The sequence below is a fragment of the Larus michahellis genome, chromosome 5, assembly GCF_964199755.1.
Source record: "Larus michahellis chromosome 5, bLarMic1.1, whole genome shotgun sequence".
Lineage (NCBI taxonomy): Eukaryota > Metazoa > Chordata > Aves > Charadriiformes > Laridae > Larus > Larus michahellis.
Genome location: NC_133900.1, coordinates 54,486,745 through 54,499,744, shown reverse-complemented (window position 1 = coordinate 54,499,744; position 13,000 = coordinate 54,486,745). Strand labels below are relative to the sequence as shown.

Genomic DNA, 13,000 nt, shown 5'->3' with positions numbered 1-13,000 from the left:
CAGAACCAGCACAGGCGGGCAGCGACCCACTGCCAAAACCAGAGCGGTGGGTACAAACCTGCCCCGTTTTGCCCCTGCACTGAGGGCGATGGGGCAAAGGAGAACCCCTGCTGTGCCCCCACCCACCTCTGTGGCTCCCATCCCTCCACAAAGACTTTCCCCACAGAGAAGCCCACTGCCTTCTCAAATCCCAAGATGCCAGCCCATCTACACATAAAAATGAGGCGGAAATCTCACTCTTTCACTAAATAATGCACAAGCTGGAGTCCCAGTACAACTCAATAAACACTTTCCAGGAGTTATTTTCCTTTTTGCCTGGCCAGATCTCAAAGCATTTCTGCAGCAGTAGGTTTCAGGTTTGGGTTTCCTTTGCCTCCTTGTCCAAATAATGGCTATAGTAATCGAACCACTGGCCAAAAGAGAATTAAGCGTGACCCTTTCGTCCGCCCTCTGGGGGTTCCCGTTTGCTCCTGCAGCTCCCTCTGCTCTACCTGAAACAAGGGCAAGAGAAGGTGCTGCTGTCAAGGTGTCCCCCTCCGAGGCACTGAAGACTGACAGAAAGGTTAAGTAACAGTAACACAATATCAACACTGTATTTATTTAAACTCCACAGTACATACTGTATTTATTTTCTATCCCAGCTAGGATGGGAGCTGGGGGTGCAGGAGGGTGGCTTTACCCAGTACCTTCAAGGCCAATATCGGCAACCCCCAATAGCGGCTTATACTCTTGTTCCTAAGCCAGGGAAATCAAGAGCCTGGAAAGCCCGAACCTTATTTTTATGCCTAATTACAGATTTGAAGTGCCTGACACCAGTCCCTCGCTCATTACACTTTTGACACTGATGCCTTTGGGCCGAGCTGGAATGAATGCTTTACGCTTGCTCATCACTCACTGCGTTCACCAGTGTTTAACTCATGAGAAGGTGGGTGATGGATTTGTAGCAACTTTGGGCAGGGATGCAGAGAGGACACCATCTGCCACTTCTTACTTCTCTTTTTATTTTTTTTCCCCCCCTTCCTTTCTGTAATTAATCAATTTGCAAATTGGGAGGCAGAGTTCCCTTGCAGTCTCCTCTTCCAATCGTCCCTGCGACGCAAAGGCGAAGGACGCATTAGGGTGGCTGCAAGGTCTAAGCGCTGCCCCTGGCGCGAGAAGCGGCATTAGGGCCAGTGAGGGGGAGTGCTGGGCTCCCAGCCCTGTGGGGCGAGAAGCGGCATTAGGGCCAGTGAGGGGGAGTGCTGGGCTCCCAGCCCTGTGGGGCGAGAAGCGCATTAGGGCCAGTGAGGGGGAGTGCTGGGCTCCCAGCCCTGTGGGGCGAGAAGCGGCATTAGGGCCAGTGAGGGGGAGTGCTGGGCTCCCAGCCCTGTGGGGCGAGAAGTGGCATTAGGGCCAGTGCGGGGGACTGCTGGGCTCCCAGCCCTGTGGGGCGAGAAGCGGCATTAGGGCCAGTGAGGGGGGGTGCTGGGCTCCCAGCCCTGTGGCTCGGCCCACCCAGGGGCCTCCGGGGGCCTGACCCACTGCACGCTGCAAGCAAGAGGCTTTTCTGAGTTTTCCCTGGGGAAAAGAAAAAAAAAAAAAAAGAAGAAGAAAAAAAAAAAAGCTTTCACAGAAAGCTGCGAGTATATGCATAACACACCGGCTGTAAAAACTAACATATTTTTTAATATAATTTTTTTTCCAACTGCATTCGCTCGCAGCTCATCTCTTACGCAGTAAACACCAGCTAATTTACGCACCTCAATTTACCAGCTCCCCCCCCCCCCACACACACACACACACTTGTGCATGAATCCCTAGCCTATTAACACAACTACTTAAACTGGACATGTTTTCTTAAACATTCTTCTTCTTTCATAAACTGCCAAGTGACAGTTGTTTACTGTCAACAAGCCTGGGTACTCTAAAACAGGGAGAAATATGCCCTTTTAAAAGGCAGACATATCGGCTACCAAAGGAAGATTAAAATCTGGTGTTTTTCTCTTCTCCCTCCCCAAAAATGCTTTATTCGTACAGATGCACACGATACAGATCAGGAGAGATGGTACTATGCCTAATTCCAATCATTCTTTTAATTAAAGACAGGCTCATGGAGGATTTATCTCTGGTTGCACATGTTAGTTGTCAGGGCGCACTCTTAACTCCCTAATCTTCCCATTGCAACTGGCTTTTCCTCTTCACTTTTAGCTCTGATACCCCCATCTCCCAAAGCACATCTCGGGGAATCAGCACGCTCATCTTGCACGGATCCTGCTACAGGTTTAAAACAAAATGCTTGCCTGGGGGAATCTATATAGAGAAGTTAAAAAATTTTAAGCAAAAAAAAAAAAAAAAAAAAAAAAATCAAATCACAGGTTAGTTCAAGTCCACCAGTCTCCAAACAAGCTGCTGAAATATTTTGCTGGGAGGGAATTTCTTGTGCTTGAGTCTCGCATGCAAAAGGGGGAATATGAAAAAAAAAACCAAAACCAAAAAAACCCCAAACCACCCAAATCCTCTGAGAAAACTCTTTTTTTTTTCCCCTACTCTGGCTGCCTGTGAAACACTGGGAAAGCTCCTTGCTTGGCTCCTGTCCCCGTGCAAGTGGTCCTGGAGCTCGGCAGCCCCGTCCTGTCCGTGGGAAGGACCAGCTCACCCCCGGCTCGCCCCAGCTCGCCCCCGGACCCCTGCAGGGGATTATTAACACTCTCCCCGGCGCATTGTGTGGCTTGCAGATCACGGTGCTGGGCGCTAATGCCGGCCGACACTGATACGATGGCACCAAGGATGGGGTGTGAGGGGATGGAGGCCGGCGTTGCAGCTCAGCTCCACGCGGGACTCGCGCCGGAGTCACAGGGGGCCCAGGCAGTGGCCATCACCATGGCCTCCGGTGCTCACGTTTGGGCTTGCATCAAAACTAGGGTTATAAAAACTGAGATGGGAAGACGTGAACGTCTGCGTTACAGCAGGTTGAGAGGAACAGGAGGTCACGGAGAGCCGGCGCCAGGGATCGCCCCCACGAAGCACTGCAAGGCATCTCCCCACCCCCAAACCAGGGAGCCTTTTTTACCCGCCGAGTTTCCTCTGCTTGTTAAAATGTTTGGGTCATTAGAAAACTTGCCAAACAATCCCTGCTTATGCTAAATAGCTGCTCCCACCACGATCTGTGAAGGGCTTCAGCCTGCTCCCTTGGAAATCAATGGGGGCTTTTCTGCTTAAGATTCAATAGACGCAAGATCAGGACCTCATTATTATTTTTACAGGACTACAAGCAGCAGAGACCGGCAAAACCCCCAAACAAAGCAACAACCCTCCAAACCGGGAGCCAAACTTGCCCTGAAGGATCTTTACAAGCTCTGCCAAGCATCAAAGTAAAATTAAAAATCCAATTCTTGGGAGCTTTTCAGTTTTTTGACAGGGAAAGCGCAAGGTTAATAAAGGCTGGTCTCATCATTTGGATCCAGGAACATCTCCCGTAGCTCCCTTTTCCTCAAAAGAAAAGCCTTCACAGATGCGTATTTTGCTTTCCCCAGGGGGACTGAGTAAGAGGGGACGAGTTGTCAATCCAGGGTGATGCACATTGCCCTGCGGCACCCCATGGGGCCCAGAGCAGAAACACCCTCAGGCCTTCCCATGCTCTCCTCTGTCCCACGCCATGATGAAACCCACCAGTAGGTCCCTCTGCAGTGCCACCACCAGCAACGCAGGGGACCAGGTGGCTCCTGGGAGGTGGGTCCTGCTGCGGGGACCACATCTGCACCCCATCTCCACAGAAGCCAGGTGCCGCCTGCACTTTGTGAGAGCAGCGTCAGAGACTCTCTTGTCCTTAGCATCCTCCTCACAGCTCTACGACAGGCAAGTTCCCCACTTCTTGCCTGTTACTTTGGATTGCTCCTCTCTCTTGGCATCGGTGAGAGCTCACCTACGCACCGCATAACCACCACGAGGTTTGGCCCCTAAGCAACACCCAGCTATTTTGCTGACTCCCCTACACCCAGCTCGCCCCAGGTCAACTCCAAAATGCTTCAACTCCATTTTACTCCCTTACTGCTGGGTACTAGCCCAATTCTCCAAAGCTTTACTGATTTAACTAACATCAGCTGAAACACTTCAGTGAGATTCCTTGTAAACAGCACAAGGTAATTCAGTGTAATAAAGGCACAACTACAAAACACTCCATTCTGGGGGGGGCAAAAGCATTAAACGAAGATAAGCTGACAAATAATTTAATCAGTTATCAACCAGTAGGAGCTGGGAAGCCAGCCTTGTGGGTCTCTGGCATGCCATGGTGCACCATGATTGCCTGTTACTTCCTTTCCCTAAAAACCTTATATTCAAAATAAGGGATGTAGCGATGGCTTGGCTTCTGGGGTGAAAAGGAAAAGAGAGGGAAAAATACCCAAACTGACATGCTGCCATGTGTCAGCTTGACATCTGCAGGTAGTTCAACAGCTCCCAGTACAAGCCCTGGGTGCAAACACCGACGCTGGGGTCCTCATGCTGCGGCGTTCCCAGGGCAGAGTGCCTTCAGCGCACACCGCAGCCTGCGGAGCTTTGCTTCCTCGCAGAGAGCGATCCTCAACTGCGTCCTTTTCTCACCCGAAAACTTGGAACCCTTCTCGCTTCTGAGTCATTAATACTGTTAACCCCTCGCGACCTGCAGAAATGGCACAGCCCCAAAATCTCACAGATGCTAAACGTGTAAGCACATGGTAATTGTTTTGCATACAGTTCTGCGTGATAAAGAAATCTGCTTCCAAGTTTTAACATAACCTTTTTATTAAACCAACTCTTTATCTTCCCCTGCTTTCTGGATTTGAGAAAGCAAGGCCAGCACACAAGACCTACCTTCCCCTCTGCAATAAATACCACAACTTTTCTAGACGAATACATCTGAAACTGAAGCAGTTACTGGAGAAATGTTTTCTTACTTGACTGTGCTGCTACTCTTAAAGAAAAAAAAGCTTTGCTACATGGTGTAACCTGAGTGTCACACCAACAAAACAAAACAAAAAAAAGATTTAACTACCTGGCTAGTCCCTGTCCACCTGAACGCGACAACTCCCCAGATAGCCTATCAGAATAATAGGGCAGGTTTACGTCTGATTACCTTTCACATTTTAACTACTAAGTTTACCAAAGGTTTTACTCAGCTCATATCTCACAATTCTTGTTTGCTTTTGATATTACAGAAACTTCCTGGTCATTCAAGCCAAGGAACAGATATTCTAGCACACCGGGAATACCGCATTCACCGCAGGAATAAAAGCCCTTCTTCACACACCCAGGGCTCTAAATCATATCTACGGCACTTGGCAAGCTGAGCTGTAAGGATATCGGAAAGGGGGCACCAGGACAGTCAGCTCTGTTTCAGAGAAAAAGTACATTTTTTTTTTTACATGATCACCAGATAATCAGCCAAAAGAGGGGCAAACAGTAAACTGATAAACTATGTAGGAGGTCAAGAAAAAGTCAAGAGTGTAACAAGGTATTTTAAGGTGCTTTCGGCATCGTACATGTCTTCAGACATGGCTTTAGCTTGGAGTTTGCACAGGGGATGCTATTGGATTTGCTCCTCCCAAGTGCCCTCATTGCCCGCTTTCACATACCACGGATGGCTCTGCTGAACCGCAGGCCCACTTGCTGCAAAAAAAAAAAAAAAGGATGTATGGCAAATTTTTACCAATCCACCATCCTGGCATCCAGGCTGGTATGTGGAGGAGAATAAAGTTTATAAACTAACAAGTATTAAAGGAGATGAAACGACAAACAAACACTGACGCTACCTAATGGCTTGGAGGGTGCCGGGTCAGTAGGCGATTTCAAGCGGTTCTTGGTTTTTTTTGAAGGGTCAGAAAAAATGAAGAAACAGGTATGCAGAGCCAGACAAACTCCCAGGACACAGGAAAAGTTACAAGCACATAGCACACTAGGAAAAAGAGAAAAGCCCATTCAAATGGGGAAACAGAATAAAAATAAAGTCTGTACAATTGATCATCTGTGTATCAGGTCCAGCCCAGCTGGGAAAAAAAAGTCTTCCAACTGGGGAGGGAATTTCACCTGTATTTTTTAGTACAAATATCTGAATTTGTAACATTCCTTTTAGTTCTACTCCACATATACTAAAGACTGCGAAAAGCTAAACTGTGAGGAGAACACAGCCATTTCTCCACGTATTTGGAAGCCTGAGGGCCCAAGCCCAGGCTCCTGGACTGGATCCTACGCACTTCAATGACCAGCCAGAAAAACCTAGCAGCAGGCCGTGCCCAAACCTTAGCCGAAATTCAGGTTCAGTTAATGCTTTCAGTCACAGCTCTGTTTGCCAGCTGACAGATTGCTGTCAGAAACATCTTGGCCAAATGCTTTTGTTAAATGGAAATTTTATGAACTGCGCAGAAACTGGAGTTATTCCCTATCTTTTAGGGTCTCTAACTAAAATAGCAGAGGTACGCAGTAAGTTTTCTGGGAGGACAGGTTTCTAAGCATGTAGTTGGATGTCAAAGTTCACTTTTGTTGACCTTTAGAGGAAAAGTTTTGCTTCCCAGCTTTGTATAGCGGAAAAAAAATCCCTCCCCTAGAAAAAACTCAGCTTTGTGCAGGCAGCAGACTGGGTCCTGCTGGATGGCAACGGTCCTGATGTAGCGGGGATGCAGCAATCAAGACTCCGTTAGTGTTCGCCTAACTTCAAAAACCACGCTCAGGCAGGGTTCTGGACAGGTACGCTTTCCCGAACAGCACTGAAGATTTGTTGGAGGGAGTCGTAAAAGTTAACACGCTGGTCAGAGTGGCTTACTTTAATTGCATGATTTAATTAGCAGATCAACACTTCGCTACCCAACTTTCAGATTTACTTTCATCACGTTCCCTACTCAGTGGTTGCTAATAAAGTCTTAATTAAAAGAAAAGAAAAAAAACCAACTCAGATTTAATTGGAGTGACCCTTGTCAATATGCGTAGAAGACGTGACGTTATAGAGCTGGTATCGAATACATTAATGAGTCTGTCTCTGCACTGAAACAGAATTTCTAGTTTGCCATTTGCTAAGTAAGAAATACACTTTTTTTTAAAAAAAAAGCCATAAATCATCATCTTTACTCATGTCTTCTTGTTTTATTGCTCAGCAAAATATCCTAGTCTCAACATTAGACTTAATTAGCTCTTTTAGCTCCTACTAATGTTAATAAGAACAATGCATCAACTTTTAATCTTAAAACTGTGTCGCTCATAGCTGCCCACTGGATCTAAAGGATATCTTGCCTCAGGCACAAAGTAGGCAAGAACATAAATATATAATGGAATCTTTAGAGGGGTTTTTAACGTGTAAACCCCAAGGCCGGCTCCAGGAATTTGGCACTCTGATACCTTTATAATTTCAGGGTGAACTTTGAAACGCTCAGATACACAAAGCGAAGCACCTTGGACCCTCCGCTGGGCACACGCTGAAAGGCCACAAGAGCCCAGCTGCCGTCAGCCGCACGAAGAAAAATATCTCACCCAGTGCTTCACCACTTCTTTCCAAGCAGAAAAGTCACAGGAATCAGTACGTGCCCTCCCACTCAACTCAAGCAAAATCCCAAAAAGGGCCCTTTTCCATTCTTTCAGCTTGCAAACTGCCCGTGCAGTAGCTCTGGGTGACAATTCGACTCCAGTGCTGCATAGGGAAACTCTGGTCCCTGTTCCTGACAGATTGGGAGAGCTCTCCCCTTCCCACACAAACCTGCTCCAACCTTAGCAGCTCTCTATACAACTCTTACAATGCAGGCAGACAGCTTTAGCAGCTAACTAGTGCAATACAAATCCTAAGAAGCCCTGAAATTCCCTTTTTCCCCATATACTGTGTGCAGACAGACACATACAAACCAGCTACATACAGGAGCCGGTCCGGTTATCAGAAGTTTTTAAAAAAGTGAAACGCTGCCATTGCAGTTGGTCTGCTCTCTAAGAAAACAGGCAGCGTTACTTGACATTCACAAATCGTACGAAGTAATATCTTTATCTGAATACTAATGCAAATTGGACGGGCTTTTTTATATTGATGTCTATTCTATGGCTGCTGAATAGAGTGACCGCTTGCTCAAGGCTGCAAAGGAGTTCACTGACCTCCCTAATCATCTCTGTCATAGCCCCTGAATGACATACACATTCAATCCTGCCTTGCCTCTCTACTTTCATTCATAAAAAAAAAAAAAAAAAAAGAGGGAAGGGGGGGGGAAATTTGACATTGTTCTTCCTGCAGCAGCCCCGAGAAAAGGAGAGAAGAGAAACTCAGCCCAGATGAGGCCCCTGGTGTTTTTAGTTTAGCTTCTATTCAGCAACAGCCCCGCCATCTGCCTCCTTCCTGCCAACAGCCGAACACCTCCCTGCGGAGATGTTAAAACCTGCACCCCCTCCACCTCCGCTAATAGCGAGTATTCATATTAGCAAACATACACATACCTCGAGAATGCCTCCCTTCAATGTGTGTTTTATGTAGCTGAGTATAGGCACAAAGCAGTAGCTGTTATAGCCTTCACAGCCCCGTGTGGAGAATTAGATCACTGGGGAAAAATCCTTCCAAGCCCCTTTATGGAAAATAAGGCCTTAGACTGTAAATGCAAAGCCCAGTGAACAACAACCCTCAGTAATGAGCCAATACCCCATGGCCCATTTGACTAGAAGAAAGAATTTGCTTTTTACCATTCAATTCAAAAAGACAGAAAAAGTAAAATGTATTTTTACTTGGCTCTGAAGGTTTATATTCTTTACAGTTTCTTTTGCTCAACCTTTTCCCCCCCGGGTCGGACGGGCAGCGGGTGTCCTCGCACTGGCAGGGCCGCTGGCTTCGGCACAGAGCTGGGCCAGCAGTGCCGGCTTCACGCTTGCCCACGCACGTGGTTGGTGGTGGGAGAGCCACCAGCATCGCAAAGCTGCCCCTGCCTTCGCAGCCCCCTGTCCGCGGCACCCTCCAGCAGCCCACAGCGACGGAACAACCCTTGGAGACATCGGTGGGTTTCAGGGTTAACGAGAGCCCCTTGCTCAGGGCTGAATCCCGTTCCCAGGGAACACTGGCAGGGGGAGGGGGGTTTGACAGCAACACCTTCACTTTGGAGAAATCTGACAGAGTGGCAAGAGAGCCCATCCTGAGGATTTCCACTGGAGCCCCTGGAAATCCCAACCTGTGGCTCAGCCCACAGACATCACCAGAGGGACGTTTCCCTCGGTGCGACCTCCGGGTACGTGCCACTTGTTACAATTCAAGCAGCATCCTAAAGCCTTAATGTGCAAAGGTGTCTTAGAGCACGGGAAGGGTTTAGCACCAGTTGACCACATCATCAGCCCCAAGCTATGGTCTGAAGATGCAGGTGGAAGCACAGGGGACCACTGAGGCAGCCACCGAAGTTGCTCCCCACGCCTGTGGGCTCAACTGTGACCAAAGTGACAACGCCAATACGTGCTTCAGGCTAAAATAGGGAGAACCGGGGACACCTCGTTTCTGCCGCTTCCCCCCGCTGTGACCAGCACAGGCTGCTTGCTTCCTCCCGCACACCGACCTCATCTGCTCTAACCAAGTCGCTGAGATGTTGCCCCATAAATCAATTCTTTTGGCTGTGAAAAATGAGCCAAACGAGTTACACTAAGAATCTGGTGTTTTATTAGGACTTTCTTGAAAACAAAACCAACCCCCGGTGTGATTTATAGCTTTAACCAAAAGGGGTATGAAAGTAATGCCCCCAACCCCCAGCCTCCACGAAGCCCATTTATTCCCCTGTCACTTTTTTGGCAAACAGGCTTCAAACCCTTTCCTGAACAATGGAAACTTTCTGCCGGGTACATGCAATCCCGAAGACGGGGGGCTGCGAGGGGGCTCCCTTCCATTAAAGAGCTTTGAAAAATAAACAGGGACTCAGGTAGCAGCTGAGGCATATCAGAGAGACACGACGTTTCAAACCCGCCGTATACTTAAAAAAAAAAAAAAATCAGCTTCTGTCCGACGTGTTAACTTTTTTTTCACTTGCAACTACAGTGCTGCCACTCGAGGGGAAATCTTCACTGGCTTCCCCGAAACGCTGTCCCCTTCTCAGCAAAGCCGCAGTTATTAAGCTGCGACCCAGCGTGTGCGCACCCGGAGCTGTCGCAACTCTTCTGCTCCCCGAGATGTGGCTATAAATGACTGTCCTTACTTTTCCCCACCCGAACACGCATAGCCGGAGCATTTCTGATGCGCGCTAAAGATGCGCGCTACACATCTACGGAGGCATCTTTCCTTCCCCAACGCAAAAACGGGTCAAACCCCGGGAGCTGCACGTAACGCCACCGCTGGGAGAGGACTCCTGGGGGACAGCGACCGTTTCAAAAGGAGTTTTTCCCCTCCTGGGCGCCTCTGCAGCTTGGCCGAACCGCGGTGAGCGGAGCATTCACCCCGGCCCGGCTGCCACCTCCCCGGCCCCGCGTTTGTAACTCCCGGTCCGAAGACGGCTCCGGCGGTCTCCATCCTTCCCCTCTCTGGGAGAGGGGGGCTCGCAGCCCTAAACCCGACCCACCCCCACCTCGGCTTCCCGCCTCCTTCCGCGCCCATCCGCAGCGCGCAGCACGTGTGCGCGGCCGCGCAGCCTTACCTGCCGGCTGCCCGCCGCTCCTCTCCGCCGCCGCCGCGCCGCCGCCCCGCCGCCCCGCCGGCATCCCGCCGACGGCCGCCGCCAGGCACAGGCACCAGACGGAGCCCCAGGCCGCCCGCATGCCTCCGGCCCGGCGCCGGGGCAGGGCGGCCGCCGCCGCACCGCCCGCCTCAGACATCCCCCGGCCGCATGCTGCCGCCGCTCACCGCTCCGCTCCGCCGCCGCGCTGCCGGGAGAGGGAGAGAGGCGCTCAGGGGCGGGAGGAACCCCCCCGCCCCTGGTGCCGGCACGGAGGGGGAAAAGGAAAAATAACAACAAAAAGGAAAAATAACAGAAAAAGTGCCGGGGGGAGTAAAAAAGCGCAAAGGGACGCACGCAGCCCGGGCGCTGAGGGGCGGCGGGGCGCCTACCTGCGCAAGCCCCGCGGCTGGCCGCGCACCGCGCATGGAGGGAGGGAGCGCGCCCGCGGGAGCCTCCGCCGCCGCCCTCTCGCTCGCCCGCTCGCCGCCGCGGCGCTCCTGCGTCTGCTCGGCGCGGCGCGGGGCGCGGAGCGGGGCGGCCGCGATGTCCCCGCCCGCCGGGCCGGGCCGCCCGCCCCGCCGCCCCGCCCCGCCCCGCCGCCGCCGCCGCGGGGGGCCGCGCCCGCCGCCCGCGCCGCTCCGCGCCCGGCCCCCGGGGCTGCGTGGGGGGGAGCGGAGTCGGGGGGGTGGGGAAGGTCTCCGGCGGGAAGGGGGCGGCGGGGCGCCCCGCTCGGGGCGGGCAGCGGCTCCCGCCACCTCCCCGGGGCGAAGCGGGCACACTTTTCCCATACGCACGAGATTAAAGTTGACTCGAAACCCCACGGCGGGGCTCCCGTGGCGGCTGCAGAGTGGCACCGTGTGCCGCGGAGCTCAGCCGTGGACTTTATTTTTCTGGCCCTGCAACAGCGCGTTTTCTGAAAAGAGGCGGCGGGAACGGGGCGGAGGGGGGATCCGGGGGTCGCGGGCAGCGGGTAAAGCTTTGGCTCAGCCTGGGGACTCCCACAGCAGGAGGGCAGGGCACCCACTCTCCCGGCAGGGATGCCACATTGTACGCCGAGGCAAAGCCACCAGCGTGCAACCTGCTTCGAGCACCCTGACTGCGCCCACCAAACACCCAGGATCGCTGTGTTGTGTTGATGGGAGTAATCACAGCCTCCGCGCACTCTGCAGGTTTGCTGCCACTAGCTGGACTAGCTACTTCAATAAAATCTGATTAAATGTCACTTGTATCTAGTTAGGACTATGATGACCTAGTTACTATCATAGTTATGATTTGGGATGTTATGGTCATCTCAGAGACCCCCTGACATGGCGGAGTTGCCTAAGTTCATCAGTTACTGCTGACAACCGATCTGAGCTGCTTCGTACAGAGAAGTCACAGCTCTGCTTTAATCCCCCTTGATGTAGCAGCTCATTCACCAAAAAAAGATGCAAATATTATCAGAGCTGAAAATGCTCTGCATAGGGGGCCCAAAAAACCCAACCTCCGTAAAAATCAACAGTGGTTGTTCGAGCCAGAGGAAAAGCCGGGGCAGTGGGAGTGGGAAGGTTTGGCTTTTAGTGAGGGCGTACGGCGGGGATCGTCCCCGGCAGCCATGGAGGGCTCGGAGTTCGCGCTGTTGTCGCTGCGACCGGGATCTGTCTTGACACCTTTATCAGGCACAGAGACTCTGACATCTCAATACTGTGGCATTGTGTGGGGAAGCATTGAGATGGGGCTGCGGCGAGGAAATCCTACATGTCAGCGGAGACCCTCGCCAGTGACACCGTCAGTTTACATGAAAACAATGGGGGGAAAAGCAGACATATAAATAAAATGTGGTTATTTCACCGTCACAGAGATGGCTTGGCAGCATGTCAAACGGCATGATGTTTGCTCTCACAACTGCTGTGCTGGAGGTGCCAGAAAATCAATAAAAATAAAAACAACAGCAGCATAATTGTAACACTGCACGAGGAATTATTGCCATCGTTATTTCGAAGATGACTTTTTGTTTGCAAAAAAGCAGGGCCAAATTCTGACCTCATGTAAAGTCAGCAGGGTGAGAGCAACACCCGCTATTGTTACTATTACGGTCCCCATTCGCCAAGGGGAGAGCAGCAAAGGGGGATCAGGAGCTCTCCTAAGCCTGCAGCTAAAATAGTGAGAATTCAGGGTGGTTTCTCACACTGTGACTGTGTTCCAGAAGCACTGCGGTGACGGTGCCTCCATGTCAGGTGAAGGCAAACACTTTTGTGATGCTCCTGGGGTGGGGTAATAGGATTGAAACAGCCAATCTGAACCCGGGCAGTTTTAAGGTTGCTGGGAGACGTCAAGGTCTGCATCTCAGATCAAGTCAGCTCAGCCCCTTAATGGTTTTGAACTGGTTTTCATTTGGAGGAAAACTAAAAGCTTATAACATTTGG

The 13,000-nt window shown here is 51.1% G+C and overlaps 1 protein-coding gene across 4 annotated transcripts in view; it reads right to left on the bottom strand.

Annotated features, from left to right (window-relative positions):
* The window catches only part of FGFR3 (fibroblast growth factor receptor 3), a 57,022-nt gene extending 45,926 nt beyond the window's left edge, over positions 1–11,096 (bottom strand). For all 4 annotated transcript variants that reach the window (XM_074587370.1, XM_074587371.1, XM_074587374.1 and 1 more), the window contains exons 1-2: positions 10,985–11,096; positions 10,575–10,800 (exon numbers count right to left, since the gene is read on the bottom strand). In XM_074587370.1, the coding sequence (XP_074443471.1) occupies positions 10,575–10,752 (178 nt within the window). In that variant the 5' untranslated portion in view covers positions 10,753–10,800; positions 10,985–11,096. The remainder of the gene's footprint in view (positions 1–10,574; positions 10,801–10,984) is intronic.
* Between the last annotated feature and the right edge of the window lie 1,904 nt (positions 11,097–13,000).